The 24,151-nt window shown below is 40.5% G+C and overlaps 1 protein-coding gene across 1 annotated transcript in view; it reads left to right on the top strand.

The window, feature by feature from the left end:
• Positions 1-7,735: 7,735 nt before the first annotated feature.
• The window catches only part of RGL1 (ral guanine nucleotide dissociation stimulator like 1), a 67,729-nt gene continuing 51,313 nt past the window's right edge, over positions 7,736-24,151 (top strand). Inside the window, exons 1-2 of the mRNA XM_034064000.1 lie at positions 7,736-7,890; positions 8,875-8,985. Coding sequence (XP_033919891.1) covers positions 7,864-7,890; positions 8,875-8,985 — 138 coding nt within the window. The 5' untranslated portion in view covers positions 7,736-7,863. The remainder of the gene's footprint in view (positions 7,891-8,874; positions 8,986-24,151) is intronic.

Here is a 24,151-nt window from a genome sequence, read left to right as displayed (position 1 = left end):
AGGTAATAATTTTTATTAGTTCTGCATAGGCACAGCGGTTGATTCTGGTATCATGACCATGTAAATTGGGAGAAATGGAACTGATGTCAGGAGAATTACTCATAGTTAAATTTGTAGTTGAGCAACAACTTTTTTATATGATTGAAGCATTTATTCTTTGCAGAAAGTTTTTAAATTGTTCAAATGAGGCCCTTGGACTCTCCTCAGAGGTGAATTTTTTGGAAAGTTTGAGTGAAAACTTTTCATCCATGTGTATGAGGAGAGTGGAAAACTATTTTTTCCCCTCCAAAAAGACTTTTTGATGCCTTCTTTTGAACAGCTCAGCATGAGTAGCTGAGACCTGTGTGCTAAAATTTGGCATTGAAATAGTCGTAACTACGAAGTGTCTTAGTTTTGGCTTTGATTTGACTGAGTTACGAGCTCAGGAAACCGTGTACTCAGTGTGCACTTCAGGGTGTTTATTCCTTCAAAGCTGGTGAAGGGTGCAGACGAGCATTTGCTGTGAACACCTGAATAGCTACACAGCACAGAACTAGAGAAAGATATTGCTTTGAAGCAGCAGGGACACGTGGGACTGGAAAAGTTCAGAAGACCTCGTAAAGCACTTATGGCCTAAGAAAAGTTTCTGGTGTTTTGCAATATGTGCAACTGAGACTCAAGTTCCTAGGACCTGCCTTCTCTGCTCCTACAGGTCACTTCCAAAGAACCAAAAGAGGTTTCTGCAGACTGAGTAGGGGGCAGGTATAAAACCAGCTCTACTTACACTCCTCTTGAGTTGAAATGCTTAGGCAACAGAAAGTAAAATATGCAGTTGTTTTTCCATCTGATGTTGAAGGTAGCACAGTTTATCGATGATATGAACAGGGTTTTGCAAGCAGCATTGCTTTAATGTCTTAACAAATGGATGTCTTAGGACTTGCTGTTCCTGAAGGAGATATGCCAACCTAGATCTGAGATTACACAAAAGCATACCATATCCTATTGGACAGCATAGTTTGTGAAACAGTGCGTGCCTATCTAATTGCAATCACATGTATAATGAGAAGCCAAGCAAAGGCTGGATGTGCTTCCTTAACTACATGATTTTTTGACTTAGCATTGTTAATTATGAAGCCTTATGAATCATTTATTTAGTTTTATGTATGGGAGCTGTGCTTTATTTCCTCTGGCATTCTACAATGAAGCTGATTAATATTTGCAACTACTTGAAGGCCTTTATTTAGTTCTAGTGTCAATGAAGACAGATAATGATGAACTAATATAATGGCGTCTTTACTGAGCTGCTACTGCATTGTCACGATTCAAATTGAATTTTTGAGCCAAACAGTTTTCCTTACTAGCTGACATGCAGTGACAGTGCATCTCATTCATTTGAAGAATAGGAATACCCAAATTAATTTCTTTCCAAATGAGGAAGATGGAAGACTTTGCTCATCTCCATTACCCACATCAGCTCTCAGCATGTGCAAACTATTGCCCCTGTACTGGTGGAAATGACAATGTGCCTGTGAGGTGCTTTGTACTGTAAAGGACCTTCAGCATAGGTGAGACTGTAGTGCACTGAGTATTAAGCAGATCTAAAGCACTCCTGACAAACTGTGTATCTGAGTGGAGAGCAGCAACTCAGGTGCGCACAGTGTACAGGAATACTACCAGGTGATTTTCACATGGTTACTATGGAAAAGAGCTCTCTGCGACCAAGCTACAGGTCAAAGTCCACAGTCATTAAAACACAATATAAAAATGATCTGTGCTTGCATTCTGTAGTTTCTGTGGCTCATCTGTGTGTGATTTTTTTTAATAGTTTCAGTCTCAAGAACTGTAGTCTGCAGCACCTGTTATGAGGGCATGTGCCATAAATAAGAAGCAAGAACTGTGTTTATATAGGAACCAGATGAATCATAATTAATTACATAACATAAATAATGACATAATTAATAGAAACAGTCATTATTTCCTTCTGTAAGCATGCACTTCTAATGCATCATCCATTGCAGGGCTGTCTTTTCAGACAGGCTTTATTCTACATGAAAGATTCTCATATTTTCTACAGGATAAACTGCCTTGTGAAATCTCTTCCAATTAACAGCTGCATACATACACATAGTGCCCATGAGGTGGTAGCCACTGCTCCTTAAAAAAACCCAAGCAAACAAACCCAAACTAAACTAAACCAAAAAAACAGGAAAGAAAAAATAGAGGAAAAAAAAAAAGGTAATATTGTAAAAACCTATAATGCAAAGGCATGATTTGCCTTGCATGAAGAAATGTCTAGCATATCCAACCTGCAAGCAGTTCTAGCTCCTGGCTCAAATCAAGCACCAGGCAGTGAAAACTGCTTGAGCTGGCACTGCAACTCTAAGGGACATCTTGAAGACACGGCCTAACTTACATATTTTTGTAATGCAAGAAGTGTTTTCCTTTTTCTGGGGAGAAAAAAACCCAAAACCAACCAAACAAAACCCAGACAGTTGTGTGTTTTTCTGACCGATGGGTCCCACTGAGCAACCTTACCCAGTGAAAATAATTTGCATGTGCATCTCTGGTACCTGGCTTCTTTCTTTTAAGGCTGTGTGATGCCCTTCTCTCATAGAGAAGCTGCCTGGGATGATTCTTACATCACCTGATTACTTTGTCCTTTGAATTTGCCTTCCTGAGTATTTTCCTTATTTGGGTATCTCTGACTTCGGTTTCCTCTTCTCCTTCTGTGAGGCCCCTAGCAGAGGCAGTAAGACTGGCTGTTCTTTATTTCCAGCTGGTTTATAGGTCTTTTGCTTTGTCTTCTCATGAAAGTGTCTGCATGCCAGCTGTAGCAATAGCTGAAAACAAGCAAAAATCATCACTCTGTGACTCTTTTTCTGTGGACAGCTGGCAAGTTCTTGTTGGGCTGTAAGTAGTCAATGACCTACAGTTTGCGAACTTTCCAGACCTCAAAGTATTTTTTATATAACATTTCACTTTGAGAAGTGTGATGTTGCATTCACAAGTGGATCTGTATTTCTTTCTTGTTGTGAGGGGGAGGGAATATCTGCTCAGATGTATTAGATGAACAATTCTGATCCAGTATAAAGGGCAGGCACAAGCTTGATTATGGCAGGAATGTAGTTATTGCATGTAAACATGATTTGGAAAGAACCAAATATTTAACACAATGTTGACAATGAGTGTGGTTCATTGGTACAGCAATCTGTTTTGTGATTAAAGTCTTTTAAAAGACTTCTAAAAGAGCAAAACAGTAGTTCTACTAAACCGAGTTGCAGACTGTTCTTATTCTTTTTCATACTTCCTTGAAAGCTTTACAGAACATCTTTTAGATTAATCAGAGCCTGCTTTGTCTTCATGTTTTCCTGTGCATTCTGATCCCATCTCTTGGTCTCAAATAAATGGTTGCACACTACATAGTGGTCTTAGAATGCAACTAAATGGAAGGTAAATAAGCTTTTCGTCCTTTATAGTATTAATCTTTAAATAATCTGTGTCAGGCAGATTTTTAGGAACCTAGGCTGAGCATAAATCTTTCTCTATGAATGTATGCAGCTGTTAATTGGAAGAGATTTCACAAGGCAGTTTATCCTGTAGAAAGATCAAATGAATACATATATGTTATATGTACATACACACATATGCCTATTTTGGTAAAAGTTAATGACAGTAGTTGGAGTTCAAATGAGTCCTGCTGCATTTTTAGTTGCTACAGTATTTCATTCAGTTTGAAAGATTCTACAGTCCAAGAGAAATATCTTGTATTCCATTCAACAACTTTGTTGTGACTATGAGGTCTGATGATATAAATATGGACATGGTCTGTTAAAAGAGGTAGTATATTTGAATTTTCCTCTTTTTTTAGCTGGAAAGCAAGCAAATACTGTGGCATAAGAAAGGCATGCTATGTTGGAAAACGCTGTCGCATCCCCTGTCAGCTGCTTTCATAAAAATACCACCCCAACCTACAAATATAATTTTCCCGAGTGAGACAGTTACATCAACAGAATCTAGGCTTCCAAGGGTCTGCAAATATTAGAATTGGCAGAGAATCTGGATAAACAGTTTTTTACTGAAAATTTGTTGCAAATGTGATAGCTGAGCTTCTTGCAATACAATGTTTGATGTAATTCTTGTAGGGAGAAGATTCGGTCCCATGGAGGTTTGATTCATTTTGATTTCAGGGTCTAGTTTCCAGTTCATCAAAGAATGAATTTAGTTCCTCTGATGTTTTAAACTCATGCTACAGTAAAGCTGCTACTTACATGCCTTTCTGAACTGGCATACTAGATAGGGGATAAAGAAAGATTAATTTGTCACACTAAGTTGCATAGTCTGTTGTCCTGGCCATTGTGCAGTTTCCCCCTTGCAGCTAAACTAGTTAATGGAAACAGTTTCTAGAAGCTTAATCATGTAAATTAAATTAGGTGACAACTAAACAAAATAACTAGATTAAGATTTCAATCAAGTAAATACTGAAGGTTTCTACAAAAGACAGACTATTGTGATATTGGGTTGGGTTTTTTTTGCCTCATCCTTAAAGAGCAATAACTCTTAACATCAACAATGAGTTTTTCCTTCAGGCTAATTCTGATACTTCCCTCCCAGATCAGCTGACTGAGGACATTATGGAACCAAATATCCCATCTAAATGTATTGTGTTCCCTGCTCAAAGAGAAATCTGTTGAGCTGCCACTTAAGTGTATCTACCTTCAGAAGTGCATTTAGCACCCATGACAGCAGAGGGTGGATGATGCTGGAAAGACTCAGATAACAACAATTTGCCATCTCAGGTGCATGTTTGCAGAGCTGAGATCTAGGGGTAAAGATTAGCATTTGTGTGTGATTTAGATTGTATGAAACTTGACCTTCAGATCTGGAAGAGTGCAAGTAAAATACGTGTGTCTGTTGCCATACAGACATCACCACATTAGCCAAAATTTCCATCTCCTCTTATTACCTTGTGTGCCTTTTTGTGTGTTGCAAGTGTGATCATCTGCCAGTGATGCAGTTTATACAGTATCTTGTTTGTGCAGTCCTTGCAGTCTGTTAGGATGAAAGACAACCCGTTCATTCAAAATACTGTTCCAAAAGGAGGATGCAGTTTGATGTACTACAGAATTATATGCCTGATTACTGTCCCTCCTGTAACCTTTCACTGTGATTTCAGTTTGGGTTTCTTTAGAAAGGCGTATCTGTGTTTAATGTTACAAAGTCTGGGCACTGTATCTCTCTGAAAGTAATCTGGAAAATACTGTAAGCAGGACTAATAACAAATCTCATTAATAAAAAGGTGATATTTTTGCTACTTGCTAAACTGGATGAATTCATCTGACATTCCTTCCTGAGGGAACTTCTCTCAGGGGAATCCTGACAAAAGGATTCCTCTTCCATAAATCCTCTTGTCAATGACCAAGAGAATTCAGAAACATCACCCATGAGAGGGCTTGTGCCTGACCTTGAATTAAAAGTCCTGAGCTTATCTCTCCAAGGATATCCCTAAGGATCCAGTCTGAAATGTATGATTCAACAGAACCTAAATGGAGTCAAATATATGCATTCCTTCCCACTATATTAAATTGCTGTAATTTTCTTCTTCTAATGAAACAGTTCAAAGTAACTGCAATTGTTTGGTGACTGCCATCCAGAGTAATGGTAGTGACACTAGTGCACTTACTGTGGCACCAGAACATCATACAATTACAAAGCTTTTATTTCAATACAGAAATAAATACAGAATAATTATTTGGCTTTGGTGTTCTATTCCTTGTAGCTGGATATCCATTTTCATATGCTATGTTTGTCCTGTTCAACAGCAATTTGTTCTGAAACTGCTTGCACGCCTGCTGGGCCAGCTACACGAATTCAATGCAGACTCTGTTTTTTTCACCTAAAAATTATGGTGTGGAAAACCAGTTTGCAAAATCTATAGTATTCAAAATGCTCTGTGCAGTTTTGCAGGAGAAACCAAGGGACTTTGGAAAATCTAGACTTTAATTTGTATGCTACATTTTAGACAGAATATTAAAGTCTGTATCTGCCTCAACATATTCTGGATCACTTCAGTATTACACAAATAAAGCAAATGCACAGACTGCCAAAGGATCAGACCAGGCCACCCACAACAACACAGCTCAGTCTTGGTTTTGTAGCTTAAAATAATGTTCCTTGCTTTCATATGCTTCCTCATGTTAACAGCTGTGAGTGATGAACCAGTTCAGTCTCTGAACCAGCTCTGCTCCTGAGAAAACTGGTAGTAACACTTGTGTATAAATACGTTGATGCATTGGCTGCTAGTGCTGAGTTTCAGGGGGATATGAACTCTGCTGTTCAATTCTTACCTCCTTCATTGACTTGTACAGTAATTTGTGTATCAATTCCTCTCTAATTTCAATTATAGGTCCCCAAAAGCAGGTAGCTAAAGACAGGTCAGGAGGCAATTTAAGTTAGTGTTTTTAAGGTGCTTTTAGATCCTTGTGCTAGTATGCTGATGTCCGCAGCTAGTGGTTGTACAGAGAAGATTGTCATGGTTCATACAGGCTTGTCTGTGAGCAAGGGACTCCTGGAAATAAAAATAAGGAGATTGTGGGTTTAACCTATGTAAGTTGATATGTGGGATATATGATAACTATAATATATTGCTTACAGAATCAATATGAGAAATTTTTTTTCTTCTGAAACAGGAAGAGTCATTCTCTTGTGGAAAGATGAGTAAAAACAGTCACGATTTGTTTCCTAATACCAGCTGTACAGGTCATATGGGTTGGAAAGCTTTCCCTATGCCTGCAGTTTCCCATCCCCCTAAAGCTTATCTCCTCAAACCAGGAACTCACTCCTGTTCACCTCCACAGCTGTGACGCACAGCCCACAACTCTACTCGTTGCTCCTCATGGCTCAGCTGTTTAGCAATGGTTTATCTGCTGCTACGCACCTGCGCATCCCCCGTCCCCATTCTTTGCATGTCGTTTTTCAGGGGAAGGTTTTCTGTTGATGGTCACAGGATAGGTTTGCAGAGGGCGGCGGGAGGGCAGGGGGTACCTGCCCGGGCACAGTCTGGCTGGCGTAGGCAGGAGGAGGAGAAAGGTCCTTCTCTCTCCTTCTGTTTGAGCCACCTGAATTGCCTAGTGCGCGAGAGTTGGACAGGCTCTTCACTCCTTTGCGGAGCAGGACCACAACAACGTAAAGTACTGCCGCTCGCAGCGGTGACAGGCTCTACCATAACGTTTTACTTCCTTGCTTTCAAGCTTGTACTTTTTAATTTAAATTTGGCTTAAACTCCCTGCCTTTTGTGCACTTGCGTTTTTCTGTGTGCTGGAGCAGTTAAAAATCCGGCAGCAGCGGCAGGAAGCCCCAAACGGGCCCTCTGCTCTCCGCACCTGCCCCGGCCACCCGCAGGCACAGGGCACCGCCGCTCACCCTCTGCCGTGCCCGGGCACTAGTCGGTGCGCGGCTGACACAGGGGCGATGGCTGGCGGAGCTGGCAGAAGGCGCCTCCTCTGTGCCTCGTCCCGCTGGAAGCCGCGCAGGATGAGCAGCACCTTGTCCCTCTTATGGGGACACCGCGAAGGAGGCTGGGTGAACGCCCCATTTCGGCCGGCACCCCAAGAGCAGTTGCAGCCCCGCTGCGGGTCCCGGGACAGACTGCTGATTCCGCACTAACTTCTCAGCCGGCGTTGCCCGCGATAAACAGGAAGCCCCTCGGCGAGGCCGGGCCGAGGCGTGGCCTGGCGCCGCCGCCCGCCCTCCCGTCTCCCGCGCCGCGGAGCCGAGGGGCCGCACGGCTCGGCCCGGCCCGGCCCGCGGCGGCGGGCGCTGACAAGACGGATCGGCGGCGGAACAGCGGCGCCGTGGCCCGTGGAGGCGCACGGGAAGGCGTCGAGAATGAAATTGCTGTGGAAAGCTAAAATGGTAACCGGTTGTCCCGTTCCCGTTCCCCCTCCCCTACCCGCGGGGTGCCGGTGTCGGCGGGGTGGCCGGGCGCGCCGCCCGCTGCTTCCCGGAGCTTCGCTGGAAACGCCGTGTGTTCATCGCCTTTCTGCTTTTCCTCGCTTCCGAGTGATGCGTATCTTCGCGAGTACGTCTGTGTGTGTGCACTTACAGAGGATGAAGAGAGAGGTCCAGAGGGGGAAGTTGGTAACCCCTCAGAGAAACTCGGATGCATGTTTTCTGTCCGCCTTGCAGCAGTGCGCTCTTTTGTACGGCCAGTAACCTAGGAAGTCCGAAGTCATCGCAGCAAATGTTCGGTTAAAGTTTGGAATACTTTTTTTTTTTTTTTTTCCCCCATCTGCTTCCTATTATTTGTGAGTTTTAAAGCCTGGACTCTGGAAAGCTTTTTTTTTTTTTTGTAGCTTGAAATAAGAGGTTTTGGAAAAGCAAACCACAAGCGCTTTAGGTCCCTCCTGTCAAAAGAAAGAAAGGGTTGCTGTATTTTAAATGCTTGTTAGCTTCAAAGTTTGAAGGCTGTCTGCCTAAGTAATTCAACAGTTTTGAAAAGCGCAATTCCTTCCATAAATGAAAGGCCAAAGAGATTAATTGCTTTAGAAAAGGGGAGAGGGGGAGGGAGAGAGAGAGGGAAGACTGCTAATCAAAACCAAACTATTTCCTTAGGAAAGACTTTATACAACTATTTAAAATATGTGCTAGTCTAGGAAAAACAGTTAAATGGAAAGTCAGGGTGTCTTGATACCACAGGAAAGGACAGCTTGCCAAGAATATCTTCAGTGTTCCCTCAATCTAAAAGTATACTGTATTGCTTCAATTGTTCTATTTACTTTGTGCAGCCCATTTTGTGCCCTCAGATCTGCATGAAGCAGTAGAGCACCTGGTATAGATTGTGGTTAGCAGAAGAGGGAAAACGTTCCTTTCTCATCTTTCTCTCCCCTTTTCTGTCAGAGCACAATTCAGGATGAGGGTGAAGAGGTAGAAGAAGGAGCTGTTTACCACGTCACCCTGAAAAGAGTGCAGATTCAGCAGGCTGCCAACAAAGGAGCAAGATGGCTAGGGGTAAGTAAAGCTGGCACAGTGGCATTTTGAAAGGCTGCTCATGAACTTTGGAGCCTGCTCCAGGGAGCTGAATTCCACATGCTTTGTTAGGATATTAACTTTTAGCACTGACTGCTCGCACTATTTAAAAAACCACCAAAACACTGAAGCTGTGAGGAATGAACCATGGAGGCAGGTGAGGCTCCATAACGCTCACAAACGTTTTTTCTATAGAAGTCCTTTATTCAAGAAGTGATAAAGAGACCTTCACTCTGCCTCTGGAATTGTTATTGGGGTAGAACACAGGAAATGCAGGCAGGAACAGGAGTTCCTCCAAGCCTATGTGCACTGGAGGAGGCCTATAGAGACTGTATCTCCACATCTTAAATGACTGCTAAGCTTTCAGAGCTAGCCCTCAAGCATCAGGTTTCTTGCTCTCCTGATGAATGACATAGACTGCTCTTCCTTTGAGTCTTAATCTGGAGAACAGAGAAATACTATGCTCTTTCATAGCTAGTGCTGCCATGTATCGGTAGCCACTGGTTACATGTCAAGAGTGGATTTTTGATACATGTTTGGTTTTGGTTTTTTCTTTCTGCTTTCATTTTTTTGGTCACAGCTGAACTTCTGGCTCTGTGTTTGTTCAGACAGAGGTTGACTGAAAACATTCTTTGTCTCAGGGTTCCTTTAATCCTGTAGCACTGGGTGTATAGCAGAACATATTCTTCCAAACTATAAACAAATTGCCATAGAAGGGTGCTTTTAAATACTTTAAAAATTCTGAAAGGGGAAGAGCTGAAAAGTACCAGATCTATCATTAAATATTTTTCTGTTTTTGTAACTGATATTTTTTGATAACTACCTTTTCTGAGAACTTTGTGGTGTTTTAAAAAGAAATTTTGAATGATTGTGTCATAGTGCATATGACTGCAAGTTGGCTTCTAAACACCTTTACAGTCACATACTTTAGAAGGAAGCTTCTGTTTGAGAGTTCCATCAGAAAAACATTCCAGAAACTTCTAACCTGTTAGAAATTAGGACCTAGCCTTCTTCTGGACTTGAACAATATGTCAAAAAAGAGGTTTTAGGTTGTTTTGGTTTTTGGTAGGTTTTTTTGTTTGTTTTCCAACAGTGACTTCCTAAAGTATGGGTTGAGATTTAAATGGTGCCTGGAAGCATCAACATTTTAGGAACATGCAAAACCTCAGATTTTCTCTGATCCTTCTCTCCTTTATGCCCTTCTGAGCCAGGTCTGTGATTTCTTTTTCATCTTGATCCGAGGTCCTAGATGTTTTGGTCAACTGTATTTTCCTGTGTAACCAGCAGGCAAGGAGTTGACTGATCATTGTCCTTGCAGCAGCTTGCTTTTTGTTTCTTAATTTATACCATATGTTAGTCCCTTTTGGCTAAATCAGACTCTTTGGAATCAGGTTCCTGCAGCCTGTCCTGACTGCCCAGACCAAGGCCAGGGTGTAGTTCTTACTGTATGTTTGGCAGAAGCAGAAAAGCAGTTCCCAAGGAGCTGACAGGCTCTGTGCAGAAACGAGGATGTACTGTTCTCTACTCCAAATGCTGTCTTGTCTGCGGAACTGTCTTGGAGAAAGAAGAAAGATGGGGTGTGCTCACATTGACTTTGCATGGTGGAAGATACCTGTCAACTACTGGAGACCCACAGAGTAGATACATAGGAGATTTCAGAGAGAACTAAATTACCTATAGATATGTATATAGCTATCAAAAAGAAAACTTTGGCACCTCCTTCAGCTTGCCTTTTGGTTTTGCATAGGCCTTTTCCTCCTGTTATTTCCTTCAGCTGTGGGCATAATAGTACCATATAGTACTGTAGGTTATAATGACTTCTTATGGAATATTTTTCTCCCTACTTCCTGGTTCAGGCACAGGTCTCTGCTTCAGGGATATCCCAAGCAGCAGTCTTCAATGCAGTCATCAGCTGGGTAATAGACACTGCATGTGGAACAGACTGTCAAACATGAAAACTGAGTTTCCTATGAGTTTTAAAAAGGAAGCCTGAAAGATTGGTATCTCTTACCTTCCCAATTCCAAATACAAAATGCATAATTAGAAAGGTAACTGGCTTTGTAGCAGAGTGTCATGCTCTCAGTTGAGTTTAAATCTCTCATTCCAAGCTGTCAAAGGGTGACAGCTTGGCAGTGCTTTAATCTTGCAGAGTAATTAACAGTTAAGGCTGTAGGATAATTCTGCAAGGCCACATGGAACTAGAAGGACACAGGCAGCCTCCCTTCCTATAAGGCTGTGCAGAGGCATCTCTTGCTAATGGTAGTTATATTAAGTGGAGTAGCAAGAGCTAAGGGAGGCCTCTTGAGTAAAAGTGGCTGGAGACTGCACTGTTCTGTTTTGGCGCAGGTTGTGTGTGACTGTGTTTCAGAATCTCATAGCTAGCCAGTTTATGTATGAAAACTTGCCTTTGGTGTACTTTCAGTTTACCTGTGATGTAGAGGAATACATGACTTCCTGTGCTATCATTGATCTCCACAGAGAATTCTTCCAATAGCCAGGATGCCTGTCTTTTTAAACTCTGCTTCTTGGATGTTAAAGATTCTCCCTGGATTCTGGTATCTTAACTATCTTGCTAACATCACCAAATACTATCTTGCTTGTGTTTTGAATAAGGAAGTGAAAAGGATAACAAAAGAATCACCTTGCTCTGCAAAAACCTGTTATTTTCTTTCTGAATGCTAGATCTAGGTCACTTGGGTTAAAGAAGAGTTGGCAAGGAATGTGGCTGTGTGTTGTCGGAAAGCCTGGGAGTAGCAGCATACAGACTGGACTGAGATGCTGTAGAGGGAATAGCCCTAGAGAAACCATTAGTTCTACAGTTTGGGTTTTGTTGGTTTCATTTAAGAAACAGGCTGGAGCATTGCAAGCATGTTAGTCACGCTTGTATGTAATCTTGGGAAAGCTAATTAAAAATATGTGTGTAAATGCATGCTTTGAACTTGCATCTTTTACTACCGCTGTAGTAATCTCTTTTATAAATAAATAGCTTCCTATAGCCAGCACTGTAAGGGGGTATATAGCTGTGTGAAGAAATGAGCACAAAGTGATCAGATCATGGCCTATCCCCTTGAAGAAAATGGGATTACCTCGTGTGAAAGGGGTAAATGAATGTTAACTCAGTGTGAAACCTGCTGTTGCTTGACTTTATGCAGCCAGTGTGTAGTATGTTCTCAACCAGAAGCAAAACATGTGTGATGTCTTAGAGTTATCACCCAGTAATATATTATCAGAGATTATGTATAAGACCTTTTTTTTTTCCTCTCCATTTTTTTAACACCAGAAAAACTGTGTCCCACTTGTTTTAAATGTTATATTCTTAGCAGAATGCTTAGTCAGCACCTAAGCTGCTTTTGTCCACTGGATATGGAGCAGTTTGATAGACCATTCTTTGAGCTTTGGGATGATACTCTAGTTATGTTTTTTTTTTGCATACTTTCTGTGTCTCCTCATAGTTAACACAGATACATGTAGACCTAATTCCTGAAGGGATGAGCAGCTGACCAGTAGTTATCTCCAAGGAGTGGTCATGCTTTGCCCATGCAGTATCCCAGAACCTCTTTTGTCCTTCATTGACCCTCGAAATGCTCTGTTTTCATGTTCAGTGGCCATACAAGCTCTCAAAAAGTGACCTGTATTTCTTCACGGGTGGTACACTAGGATGTAGGTTTACATTTGGGCCCGAATAATAAAGTCTGTGTTATGTTAGAATAAGAATTTTATGGAGATATATGAGGAGAGGGGTTTCCCATTTTATTTTTTTTTTTTTTTTGCTAATGAAGTTTTATAGGTATAGTGAGGAATTCTGTGTTCTGGACATAGAAATTCGTTTGCTTTTTATGAAATCACTGTAACTTGGACCAGAATGAACTCATGCTAGGGCCTAAATACAGCTGCACTGTAGTCCAGTTCAGCACCATGCCACCAATAATTTAGGGACCAGAAGGAAAGTAAAAACATCTAAGTGAAATGATAATGATCTTGCATTCTTACAGCATCTTTCATCCAAATAACTCTGACAGCATGGGCACAAATTTTCACATAGAGTGACTTATGTGAAATATGTTGTAACATAGTGCAAAAGTATGATTTGGGTGGGGCTTAAAATTCAGCAGCAGTGCTGTTGCCTGGGGTTTGGTAGAGTTCCCCTTTACTTGGGGAGGTGGGAAAGAGAAGAAGAAAAAGTGATTTTGGTACAATGTGATTTCAAAAAGGCTGGGTTTTGAGGTTGCTGAAGAGTTTGAAGCATTAGAAAAAAGGGGAGATGAATTAGCTGTTGAAGTTGCAGGGTTATATTTATTTAGTGGCTTCATAGTGCTATCTCATGGATATCTTCTCCACATGTGACATGTATACTGCAAGGAGCCGCTGTTTAACAATACACAGCAGCACACTAAAGCAATTTAGGACCAGAAGTGGATCAATTAAAAACACCGGGGGTGAAGACCTGGACTTCCGAGAGTCCAGAGATCTGTGGACACATTCACAAACCATGCAACAGCAGTTGTGAAAGCAAGCCCAAATATTAAGCTGTAGTGGGGAAAAAGGTAACACTTAGAATAGAAAATACTATTAAGAAGATTACAGTAGCACCTCACTCATTTCTGTTGCTTGTTCCTGCATCTCAAAGGTAAAAAACCTAGAAAAGGGATCCACAGATAGGAAAGGCACTTGAAGGCACTGCAAAGGTGAGGACTATTAAATCTGTGTCTTGGTGCATCTAGGGTTGATGTGCAGGTTTAGCATCTGTTAAATACTCGTGGGATTGAGGCTTGATACTGGCATTGAATAGGAAGATGTAGTGAAGGCATTTAAACGAGTGAGTGGAGAAGAGATGCTTTATCTCCAGGGAGTGTTTGGTGCTTTTAAAAGCAAGGGGGATAGGGGAAATGTATAATTTTACACTGCATGTAGTTAACCTGAAAGACTTACTCCTGGGAGAAGTAATTGAGTCTAACTGAGCCCTGAAGGATTCAGGAACAATTAGACATTTCTATAAATTATGAGAACAAATGCATTAATACTATATGAGATTTAAAAGAAAGGACATGTATTTTTTTGTGATTTAGGTATAAAAGAAACATCTGCAGCTGAGAAGAGTTTTTTCCTTTAGAATGGTGTGTTACAGGGTGTTATTTCTTCACCTTCCTCTATAGCATCTGGCCATTGTCTGAGGGAAAAACTTCTAGTTTAACTTAAAATGACAATTATTATGTGTTGCTGTTTATAGAGTCCTGGTTTCAATTTGTTTGCAGCAAATATTTAATGAGGCAGAATAGGATGGAACACAGGCACTCATAAAAAGCACCATGAGAGCTTTAATGTCCATAAGATGTCAGAACATTGCAACATAGTATGGGAGTCTGCTGTGGACCTGTTTTCCAGCAGTCCTGCAGTCTCCTCCTGGTCAATGAGAGCTCTGGGTGCTCAGATACTGCTTTTTTGTGTGTGTGAAACAAACATTTGTGTCCTCGCTGTTTTAGACTCTGTGAATGTAGGAATCATGTGGGTTGCCCTTTGACTTACCCCATTCAACTTCATAACAACCACTTTAAAAATAAAGCAGCTAGAACAGAGTATGACACTCTACATGTGGTCTCATCAGATCTTTTATGCACTGGAAGAATAATGTCCTTGACTTTCTTTGGTACCCTTTATTTATACTTTGCAGAACTGTTTGCTTTTTGTTGCTGCTTCCAAGTGTTGTTCTGAATGACTTAATTTTCTGCCTACTCTAACCCTTCAGATCTTTTCTCTGGTCTGTGTGCCATGCTGTGACCTTTGAGGGTAGTACTTTCAACAAACTGTTTTGCTGGCCTCTTATATTTCTCGACATTTAGTTGCGTAAGCCATCTGTTGCCCATCAGAGTGTAGCTACCCTTTAGCAGCGTTGGCAATTGAAATAAAACTTTGTCAACCTCTACATTAGGTGTGAAACTTTCTGCCATTTTGTGTGGTAGCAGTCGCTACCCTTTTGCTCTGACAGGTTAGGGGGTTACAGTCTGATGGAGTTTTTACTTGTTCCTCTTTGCTACCAATTTGTGTTCAAATACCAGTTTATGTCCACATTTTTGCGATCATCTCTGTGTAGCTCAGCCCTGTATCAGTGCAGAAGTTACTGCAAGCACCACTGAATCTGGTGGTGATCATCGCTTTGTATCCCATGACTTAAAGTTAAATCTTCACTGAGAATAAACTGATCCAGGTGATATTGAGCACATTAATTATTATGTATAATGGTTGTGTCATACAAATTTATGGATAATCATGATACTGGATTTAGAAATGTACAGCAAGTCAGGAGTCCCGTGTTCGGTATTCTTTGGCTAGTGACTCACCCTGTGAGTCCAATTTAACTTTTGGGCCTTTCATGTTCTCACCTGTAATATACTCACTGTTCATTTTCAGATCTAGTGATCTGAGAAGCATAGAAGCAAACTCTCATGTTTTAAAACAAATGTAGAATATTCAGATCTGTGAGAGAGAAAACTCTTCTGCTCTGCTGAACAAGCAAGAGTTCTGTAGCAGAGTAAGATCCTCCTGATATGCCCTGTGATTCTGTTATCCAGTCTTCACTGTTGAAATCTGGGAGAGCAATATACTCTGCTGCTTACAGGTGCAGATTTGACTCTTCTAATCCCTTCTGTGAAGAGAAAGGGTGTTGGATGAGACACTAGAGTTTACCTTCTTCCTAAAACGTTCCAGCAGGACCCCAAGGATGCACTATGCAGCACGTGGAGAAGTGCCTCTCCTGTGGAATGAGTTGCTGTACCTGAGTGGGTTGCAGTGGTTTTCAAGTTGTTCGTGGGTCTCCAGCACATGGCTTGTGGACTACAGCTAGCAATGCAGCTACTGTGCCACAATGGCACCAGTAAGGTGTAAGCATTTCAAATGCTTTTGCTGAATGATCCTGTTATTCTGTTCTTTCATCTGTTTCCCTTTTATGTGCTTCCCACCTTTTTGTTTTGAAAGCAGTTTAAAGAATTATTTTCTTTTCCCGTTCCACCCCCTACAGTGCTTTGTACAGTTGTCTTTTTCCTTACGAAGGCTCAACCTTTCTCCTAGTCATTAACTGTTTCTTCCTTTCTAGGGAATCCATGGGTTCTATGTGCAAGTAAAACAACATGTTTTTATTATAAAGTGGCATTTTATATTAAAAGGTCTCAGAATTATTGAATATGGAATGGCTGACAGCTTTGAGATGTGTTTAAATTATCATAGCTATTGGGCTTTAAGCTGGAGATTTGTGATATATCCCATCTATTAGCTTAGACTTCCTCGTATCAGTAGCTCCTTCTGACTCTTAAAAATCAGTGATCTGGAATTCTGAATATCTGTATATCCCAAAGCAGAAATAGATTGTCACATGCTCAAAAGCTATCTAGGGTTATATTTCCTCCTATATATAGTTTATGCCTCACATAAACTTGCATAAAAGCTTGCATACATTGAATCATACTGAGTTTCTCTTTTTGACTCGAATCAAGTGCAGAATGTCCTTCAGTTGTTTATAGTATTCATGTGTATAGAACTCGTTAGGTGAGGTTCATAATGTCAAAGCTTTATTGGTGTTGGGATGCAAATGACAAGTCAGTACACTATTCAGGATTAACTGTTATCCTCAGCGTGAAAGAGATTAGTTAACTAAATGCTCTTGATGTCCATTTGGAAGTCAGTGTAAATATTGCATGCAAATGCAACAAGGAAATTATTATGAAGATAGACCCACACATCCTTTGTCTGTTTGTTTGGTTTGTAGTAATCTCTGGCTCTACCTGCAGTGCATTTTGTACTTTTAGAGTAGAAATCCTTTAGGGCAGGGATGGTCTTCCGTTTTGACATGGCAGCCATTGTGCTGATGCTGGAAATGTTTCATAAGTAACAATAACGTATTTCATTTGGAAGTCAGGTCTTATGCTTTTGCATCCCTCCCATTGAGTGCTTCAGATTGATTTTGGCTGTGCTTTCAGTCTGCTGGCTCCCTGTAGCATACAAAATGTGAATGAACTCTTGCACACTTACTTAACCATGAGGCTTGCATTCTTTATGCAGAACCAGTAATTTTGCTCAGAAAACACCAGGTGGCCTTAAGGTTAGAACAGGACAGAGAACAACAAAATTATGTTATTAATGGCTGATGAGTAACATTAAATAATAACCCCTCATAAAAAGCCCCTCAAAACCAACAACAAAACAAAACCAACTTGGGCAGTAAACATGAACAATTTCTGTTTTATCTTACAGCGTGACATTTTTTGCTCTTTCTTCTTCCCTTACTTGTAAGCTATACTTATTTTGTATTCTCACTGAATACTTCCACATAATTATGTGTGTGTTTTGATTTGTGTCCATTGACTAAAGATTGAAGTTCAGCTGCACCATAGTATTCTTAAATGTCTGCAGTGGGCTCAGTGCCAACTCAGGCAACCTGTGCTACTTTCTGCTCCATCAAAAGAAATGGGTTAATGGCTGGGTGCTGTAGTTACAAGAACGCAGTAATTTGTGTATGTATGCAGTATGTTTAGTTGCCATATGCTTATGCAGTTTGTCACAGAACACGCAGAATTTGTCATAGAGAATATACCTACAGAATTAACACAAGGATTTTGCCATTAAAGGTGTGGTACCTACAGACGTTTTACATGTAGACACTCCCTTTCTCTCTATATGTGTATGTATACAAGAGAAGAATCTTAGGAGATTCCTAATCAGGTGCCCTGTTATGTCTTGATAATATAGTAGAAATACAATTTGACCTGAACTACTGATTGAACTAATATTTTTGGACTCTTTCAGCACCTAAATCAATGTTCACACTGGTAACTCATAATATTAAGTAACATTAGTTTACTATAACTGAATTTTCTACTCGGGCCCCACCCTGGAGAGATCTCTTAGTTTTAAAACAAAGGGTAGTAAAAAGCACAGCCATTGAAATGAAGTTTATAATGCAGCTTAAGTATGTATTCATGCTGTGGTCATGAAAATGGTTACTTACTGCTAAATTCTTTCTTTTATAAAAGATTAAAAAATCCTGGCAATAAAGATTACTCACAGTAATCATTATGAAACATGGTACAACATTTCCTGGATATTTTTTCTTCCACAAAAATACCTTATGTTTCAAGTTAAGTTTATTTTAAAATCTGAATCAGTCTTCTGCAAAATATTTTCTTCTCTGTCAGAATGTATTTAATCTACTCACACCTGCAGTTTTCCAGCTATTTGTACTATTATAATCTCTCACTCTTGTGTTGTTTACACTGAGTGCAGTAGCAGTTTACACTGATTTTTCTGAGCCGGTACATTTTTAATTTCTGTGTACTGTCTGATCAAGCTTTACAGTGTAAAAGGAAAGCCAACAATATGATCAGGGTGAATAAAAACATTTTGGGTTATGTAATGTGCATTCATGCTACTATTACGCAACAGAATAATTACTTGTAATATCCTTAAATCTCTTTTGAGTTCAGCAGTGTTGCCTGCTGTCTTGTACAGGTTCTACTGACTGCGCAGAAAGTGATGATGAACTCCACAATTAAATTACCTTCCTGGAAGAGGAAGAAAATAGTGTGACTTTTCACAGGAGCAGTCTCACAGTTTTTGACCACCAGCAACATACATGCTGGTGGAAAATGGTCTTTGGCTTTCTAAAGAGTCAAAATACAGTATTTTCATGTTGACATAGAATTTTCATAAAATGGTGTGACTCTTGCCGTATTAAATCTTGCTGTTATTTGTAATATCAGTCATCCCTTCTCCTTGCTATGCTTGGCATTTAATAAAAAATATCAGTGTATTTTGTTTTAGCATTTTTCATGAAAGAAGCGTGGCAAATGGTATTGTTGACCAATGTTTCACAAACAAAATTTGTATAATAGCTTTTCTGTGATATTTCTTATTCTAGATATAGAGTTGTCAACTTTAGCATTCAGCTTATAAATATGAAGGGAATTGCAGATTTTCAAATTCAGTGCAGTGGTGATGTCATTGTACTAATACTATAGCAGTATCAAGTGGCATAAAAATTCAGTTTACTGGAAATAATCCAGTGATGTCTAGCCTTTTGCCAAAGTAGTCAAGGGCCATTTAACAATAAAATGGTGAATGAGGGAGGTGGCAGGGGTTGCAATATTAAAATTGCAATTATGTAGTTATTTCAGCAGAAGTGTGGAGGTGGATGAGACCATGAGATGAGTCTTGGGACAGGGATAAGACTTTAACTTTTAAGGCAGACGATGAGTTATTTGTGAGCTTGGGTGATGACTTTAGCAGCTGTATTTTTTGTATCTGGGAAGATATTGATGTGGGTGGCATGGGGAGAAAGGTCCGATGTTGTAGGCCTTTGAAATCTTGATTAGTTTAAATTAGGTGAAAGTATATTTTGTACAGGCCACAGTGTTGTCAGATGTCAGTGAATCAGGTAACCTGACTTGTAGCTTATGCAGTCTGCCTTGTATAAAGTTCTTTAATATTTGCATGCAAAAGGAGTCCTGGAAGGACAAAAAGGGGCTAATATGTGCTTTTAGGTCAGCCTAACTTACTGCAGTGCAGAAGGCAGGTTATTATCTCTGTGTGTTCGTATTTGTTAGAAATGTTCCTAAAGTTGGGAAGTTGACATGGCGTTAGGCATTTTTGCCATACTTTCAGAGTTTTGTTGCTTTTCTGTAGGAATTTACACACTAATAAGTGAATTCTATTTGATGGCTTGGCTTCACGAGTGAAGATTTGGGAAGGGCTTAACCCACACTTACTACAAGCAGGATGACCAAGGGCATGTGGGATATGCAAATCTGGTTGGAAAAAAAGGGTGCTTAGGCAGTCAGGAAGTGTCCAACCAGGACTGTCAACTCCTGGGGCAATCTCGAGCTACCCATGCTCTGGTCCACCCGCATACAAGGTTGGATCTGCAGCTTCACCTGCTGGTTCGACCCTCACCCGTCCATACTGACAAGTGAGAGCCAAGCCCTTCCAGCCTGCGCAGGTGAGTTTTTAGGTGAGGGCAGCGTGCACAGAGCTGGCACCTCCCTTCACACCTGAGGTTTAACTGCCAGGGCCTAGCAAGCTTGGAGGGTGACAGCAAAGTCCGCAGGTCGAGGGTTTGATTAGAGTGTCCTTCTCTTGGATGGCAGAACATACAAGGCTGGATGAGCCTCATCAGCCTGGGTTTGAAGATAGGAGTTTTCCTTCTCCTATGAGGAAGGCCTGTCTTCACTAACGAAAATTCAGGAAGGGCTTTAACCCACACATTCTGAACAAGACTGTCATCTCCTGGGTCAGTCTCAAGCGACCAATGACGCAACAGCACAACAACAAGCATCTAGGTGGGATTCTGACTTAGAGGTGTTAAGTCATACACACTAAGTGTGTTATGTGTGTTCAATGTGGCTGTTTAAAATACATATCTGTGTGTCATGTTGTTTAACAAAAATCCCACAATTTTTGATAGTGTTTTCTCTTCAAAGTATTTGTTCATATGTGGGTTTGTACTACTCTTCACTTGCTGTGACAAGTATTGACAGTATTCTCCAGTTGCTTGGTAACAGTACAAAAGCTAAGGCCATGTGAAGGTCTCTTAGGTCTTGTATGTTGAACACTCTGGTTTCTCAACCCTATAGTAAGATCTAGACTGACTGGTATTGTGTGACACTGGCAGGTGACTCCTCCAGAGATTGTAAAATAGCTGAGGAGGAACTGGGAGAACGGTTTGTGTTGGTAAAAAACAGTTTGTTTTCAGGCTTCCAGTAGAGCTTAAAAAAAAACTGAGCTGGGATCTGGCCTTTTGAGCTGAATGCATATATTTGTCATGTTTTTAGTTGCCATCTTTAGCTTCAGCTGCCTGCTTTTTGCAACAGAACTGCATTGATTTGGTGGCCCTCTATGTCTAATGGACTCAGTGTAGACATGGTATTTCTTAGTTTAATAGAGTACCTGTCATCTATAGACTCTGAAGTGCCTTGTAAAGGACGTCGGTATTAACCTTCCCTTCCATAGATGGAGAATCTGAAGTATACAGAGGTCTTCCATGTGGCTCTACCATTTGTGGCTACTGTCACCATGGCTTGAACTTCCAGTGTGCTAAGACTCTCTTGAGCCACTTTTGAGTCCCTCACAGGAGGGACTCTTCTTCCTGCAAGACTGTAATCTGAAGGGCCAAACTCTCTGCCTTCTGCAGTTAACAGTTGTTCTGCTTGATCATGCCATGTTGTCAGATAATCATACTTGAGGCTTGCATTCTGTATGTAAATATAGCATTGGCTGTGCTGTGAGCTTGAGCATCTAAGTAATCCTCATATGAAAGGCACAGTATACCTATCACTGTATTCTATAGTCAGGATTACTGAAAGCTATTGACTGTTTCAGTGTCAAGTGGCCATCTGCCACCTTTTTGTACTGTTTTTCCTGCTCAGCATCCCTTCCTTTCTCCTTTATGGTTCCTGGTAAGTAACTCACGTGGGAACTGTAAGCAGGCTTTGCCAGCTGTGAATTTCCAGGACAGACTGGAAGCAGTGAGAGTATGGCAAGGAAGAGAAGATAAGGGTTGTTAGCAGAAATAGTAATTATTTACTGTTTTGGGGGCACAGAACTGCCCCAACTGCCTATTTTCCTCTTTTAGGGACCCTCAATAATCCATACCTATAAAAGCTTTTGTTAGTTTTGACAGTTAATCAGTGACTGTTCTATGCAAATCCAAAGACTCTGTGAAGAGCTTTTCCTACATGGAGACACTATGTAACACTTGTCTCTTGTGTAACACTATGAAACCTTTGTCTCTAGGAGTCAAAATATTTTTACAAAATGGGCTGATTTTTCTGCCAAAATAGGTAATAAAACATGCTTCCTTGCCTTCATTTTGGTGCTTTATTAACTTAGCTGTTATTTAGAGTATCTGTTTACTGCTCAGTTTGGTGATTGGACATTTGGTGTTCTCATGCAGTGAGGAGAGGAGGATGCTGAGTTTTACAGAAGTAGAATAATTCTCTGATACAGAAGGGCTTTGGACAGATTTAATATTGGACATGTTTGCTGGGTTAGAAGAGTGTTTCTAGAAAATTTCAGTTGATGATAGCTATTCCTCAAAAAATGCAAGATACACGTGGCTGAGCGTCTTACCTGACTTACTGGTTTCTGTTTCTTACTTTTCTATTTTAAATTAGAAACTAGCTGAAACTTCAATGTCTGACTAAAACTACAACAAGGAATATTTATACATACTGATGTATTGTGAAAATATTACATCTCTAGCATGTTTAAGAGAGACCAAGATTGTGATGAACTGTAGAACTGTGAAGCATGAGAAATATGAGAAGGGTTTAGATTATCTGATATTTCAGGTTCCATGAAGAGTAAGTCAGACAAGAGAAGAGGGTGGGAGGGCTTGTCTTGATTTTGTTAAGTCTTTCTAGCAGGAGAGGTGAGAGTCAGTATGAGAAAGAACTGTTTGTAGGTAAGAAGCAATGAAAAGGTAAATGCATAAATCATACAAGACAGATAGAGATGGAGATTTGGGGCTAAGCTGTTAGGGCACTGCTGCATAGTGAACTTCTCAGAGGACTTGATTCTCAATAATATGGCTACATTCCTTTGCTTCTAAGAAGTGGGACAAACTCAGAGGAAGAATTTCTGTGTTCCCATGGCTGAGCAAGTTCCATTTTTAAGAGCTGGACAATGCCGTTTTAATGTAGACTGCTTTGAAAATTCAATTTCTTAATGCACCTGCCAAAACTCCTTTAAATGCATGCAGTGGGAAATGACTTGTAAATTAGGCTTCTTTACTTTTGCTTTGTTTCATTTAGAGCTAGTCCCGTGTAATTCACTGATATCCAAATGAGTCTAAATTTGCATAACTTCTGAAGGTGTGAGAATGCACAGCTCAGTACCATGGTATACATGTTGTTTCTCATTTTCTCCCAGAGTGGCTTTAAGTAGCTGCAAGATGACTAAGTAAAAAGGTTCTAACTGAGCAGCAGCATTTGTGTAAGAGGCTTTTGCTTTTCCTTTTTTCAGTTTTTATTTCTCTTAACCTCTAAATCTGACCTATAGCTTTTCTTACTGCTTGCCAGCTCTTCAGGCAGATACCAGACAGGCTGTGAGCTCTAAGAGTTGATCCTGGAAGCTCTGGATTGCTGCCAAGAAAGATTATTTATGTCATAAGAAAGAAAAGGAAAAGGGTGTAGGTTTTGGAATCCAGGAATACCCCTAGCTGTCAGATCATAGGAAAAGTCATAAAGCCGTTCTGGCTTCTGAGATTGGTGCAGTCAACGTGCAGAATTCTGATTTTTCAGCAGCATCCAAAATGGGAAATGGGAATTCACAAAGTGGAGACAGCTCCATAGTGATTTAATTTCCAAGTGTACTGTACAATAAGAGCAGGCACTCTTGCAAAGGCAAGTGTCTCTGCTGCCTGGAGTCTGCAGGCTGCAGGAGGTGCTACCTCTGGCCACCCAAATACTTCATTTCAAGCCACTGTTTCCTAGACTGGAAATTCTGCTTTAAATTGAGTCCTGTCTCATGCAAGCTGTTTTCCAGGCTGGCAGTTCTGCAGAGTGGAGCACAAGGACAGTTATGGGATGTAAGGCTCTTTAAATACTACCAGCATTGCAAACTGATTGCCAGAGGAAGCATTGATGAGTATAGCTGGGGGCCTTCCCTAGCAACAGTTAAAATACTTCTGACTTCATTTGATAAGCTTAGTCCTGTCACTGCTATTTTGTGTGGGGATTTTGCTATGGAATCTGGTTGTTCTTCAAACAACTTTTCTGTTTCATCTGCCCTGCTACTTTCTTTCAGTGATGTGTTATTGCATGTTAAATGAAGGTTTTTCTTCTCTTAGATATTACATCTGGCATTATAGATGCTTTTATTTCTGGAGCTTTTGAAGCTACTCATTCCATTATTTGATTTTTTTTTCTTTTTCCTCTTCCCCCTTCACCCTCCCAGGGATGTGTGTAGTTAATTAAAGGTCTGTGCTAGAGAGCCTGTGTGTGTAAGGAAGCAATATCCAAATAATAAGGGTAAAATGACAAAAAAGTCTCATTCCTGCTTTCAGAAGGTTTAAGGTTATTCACATTTTCACAGTGAAATGAAACAGTCATTTTTGATTAGAGTGCCTTATTTTTCGTTAAATTACCAGTTACTGCACTTTAGGCAG

This window comes from Melopsittacus undulatus, chromosome 6 (assembly GCF_012275295.1).
Source record: "Melopsittacus undulatus isolate bMelUnd1 chromosome 6, bMelUnd1.mat.Z, whole genome shotgun sequence".
NCBI classification, from domain to species: domain Eukaryota; kingdom Metazoa; phylum Chordata; class Aves; order Psittaciformes; family Psittaculidae; genus Melopsittacus; species Melopsittacus undulatus.
This window is presented reverse-complemented; position numbering and strand designations above follow the sequence as displayed.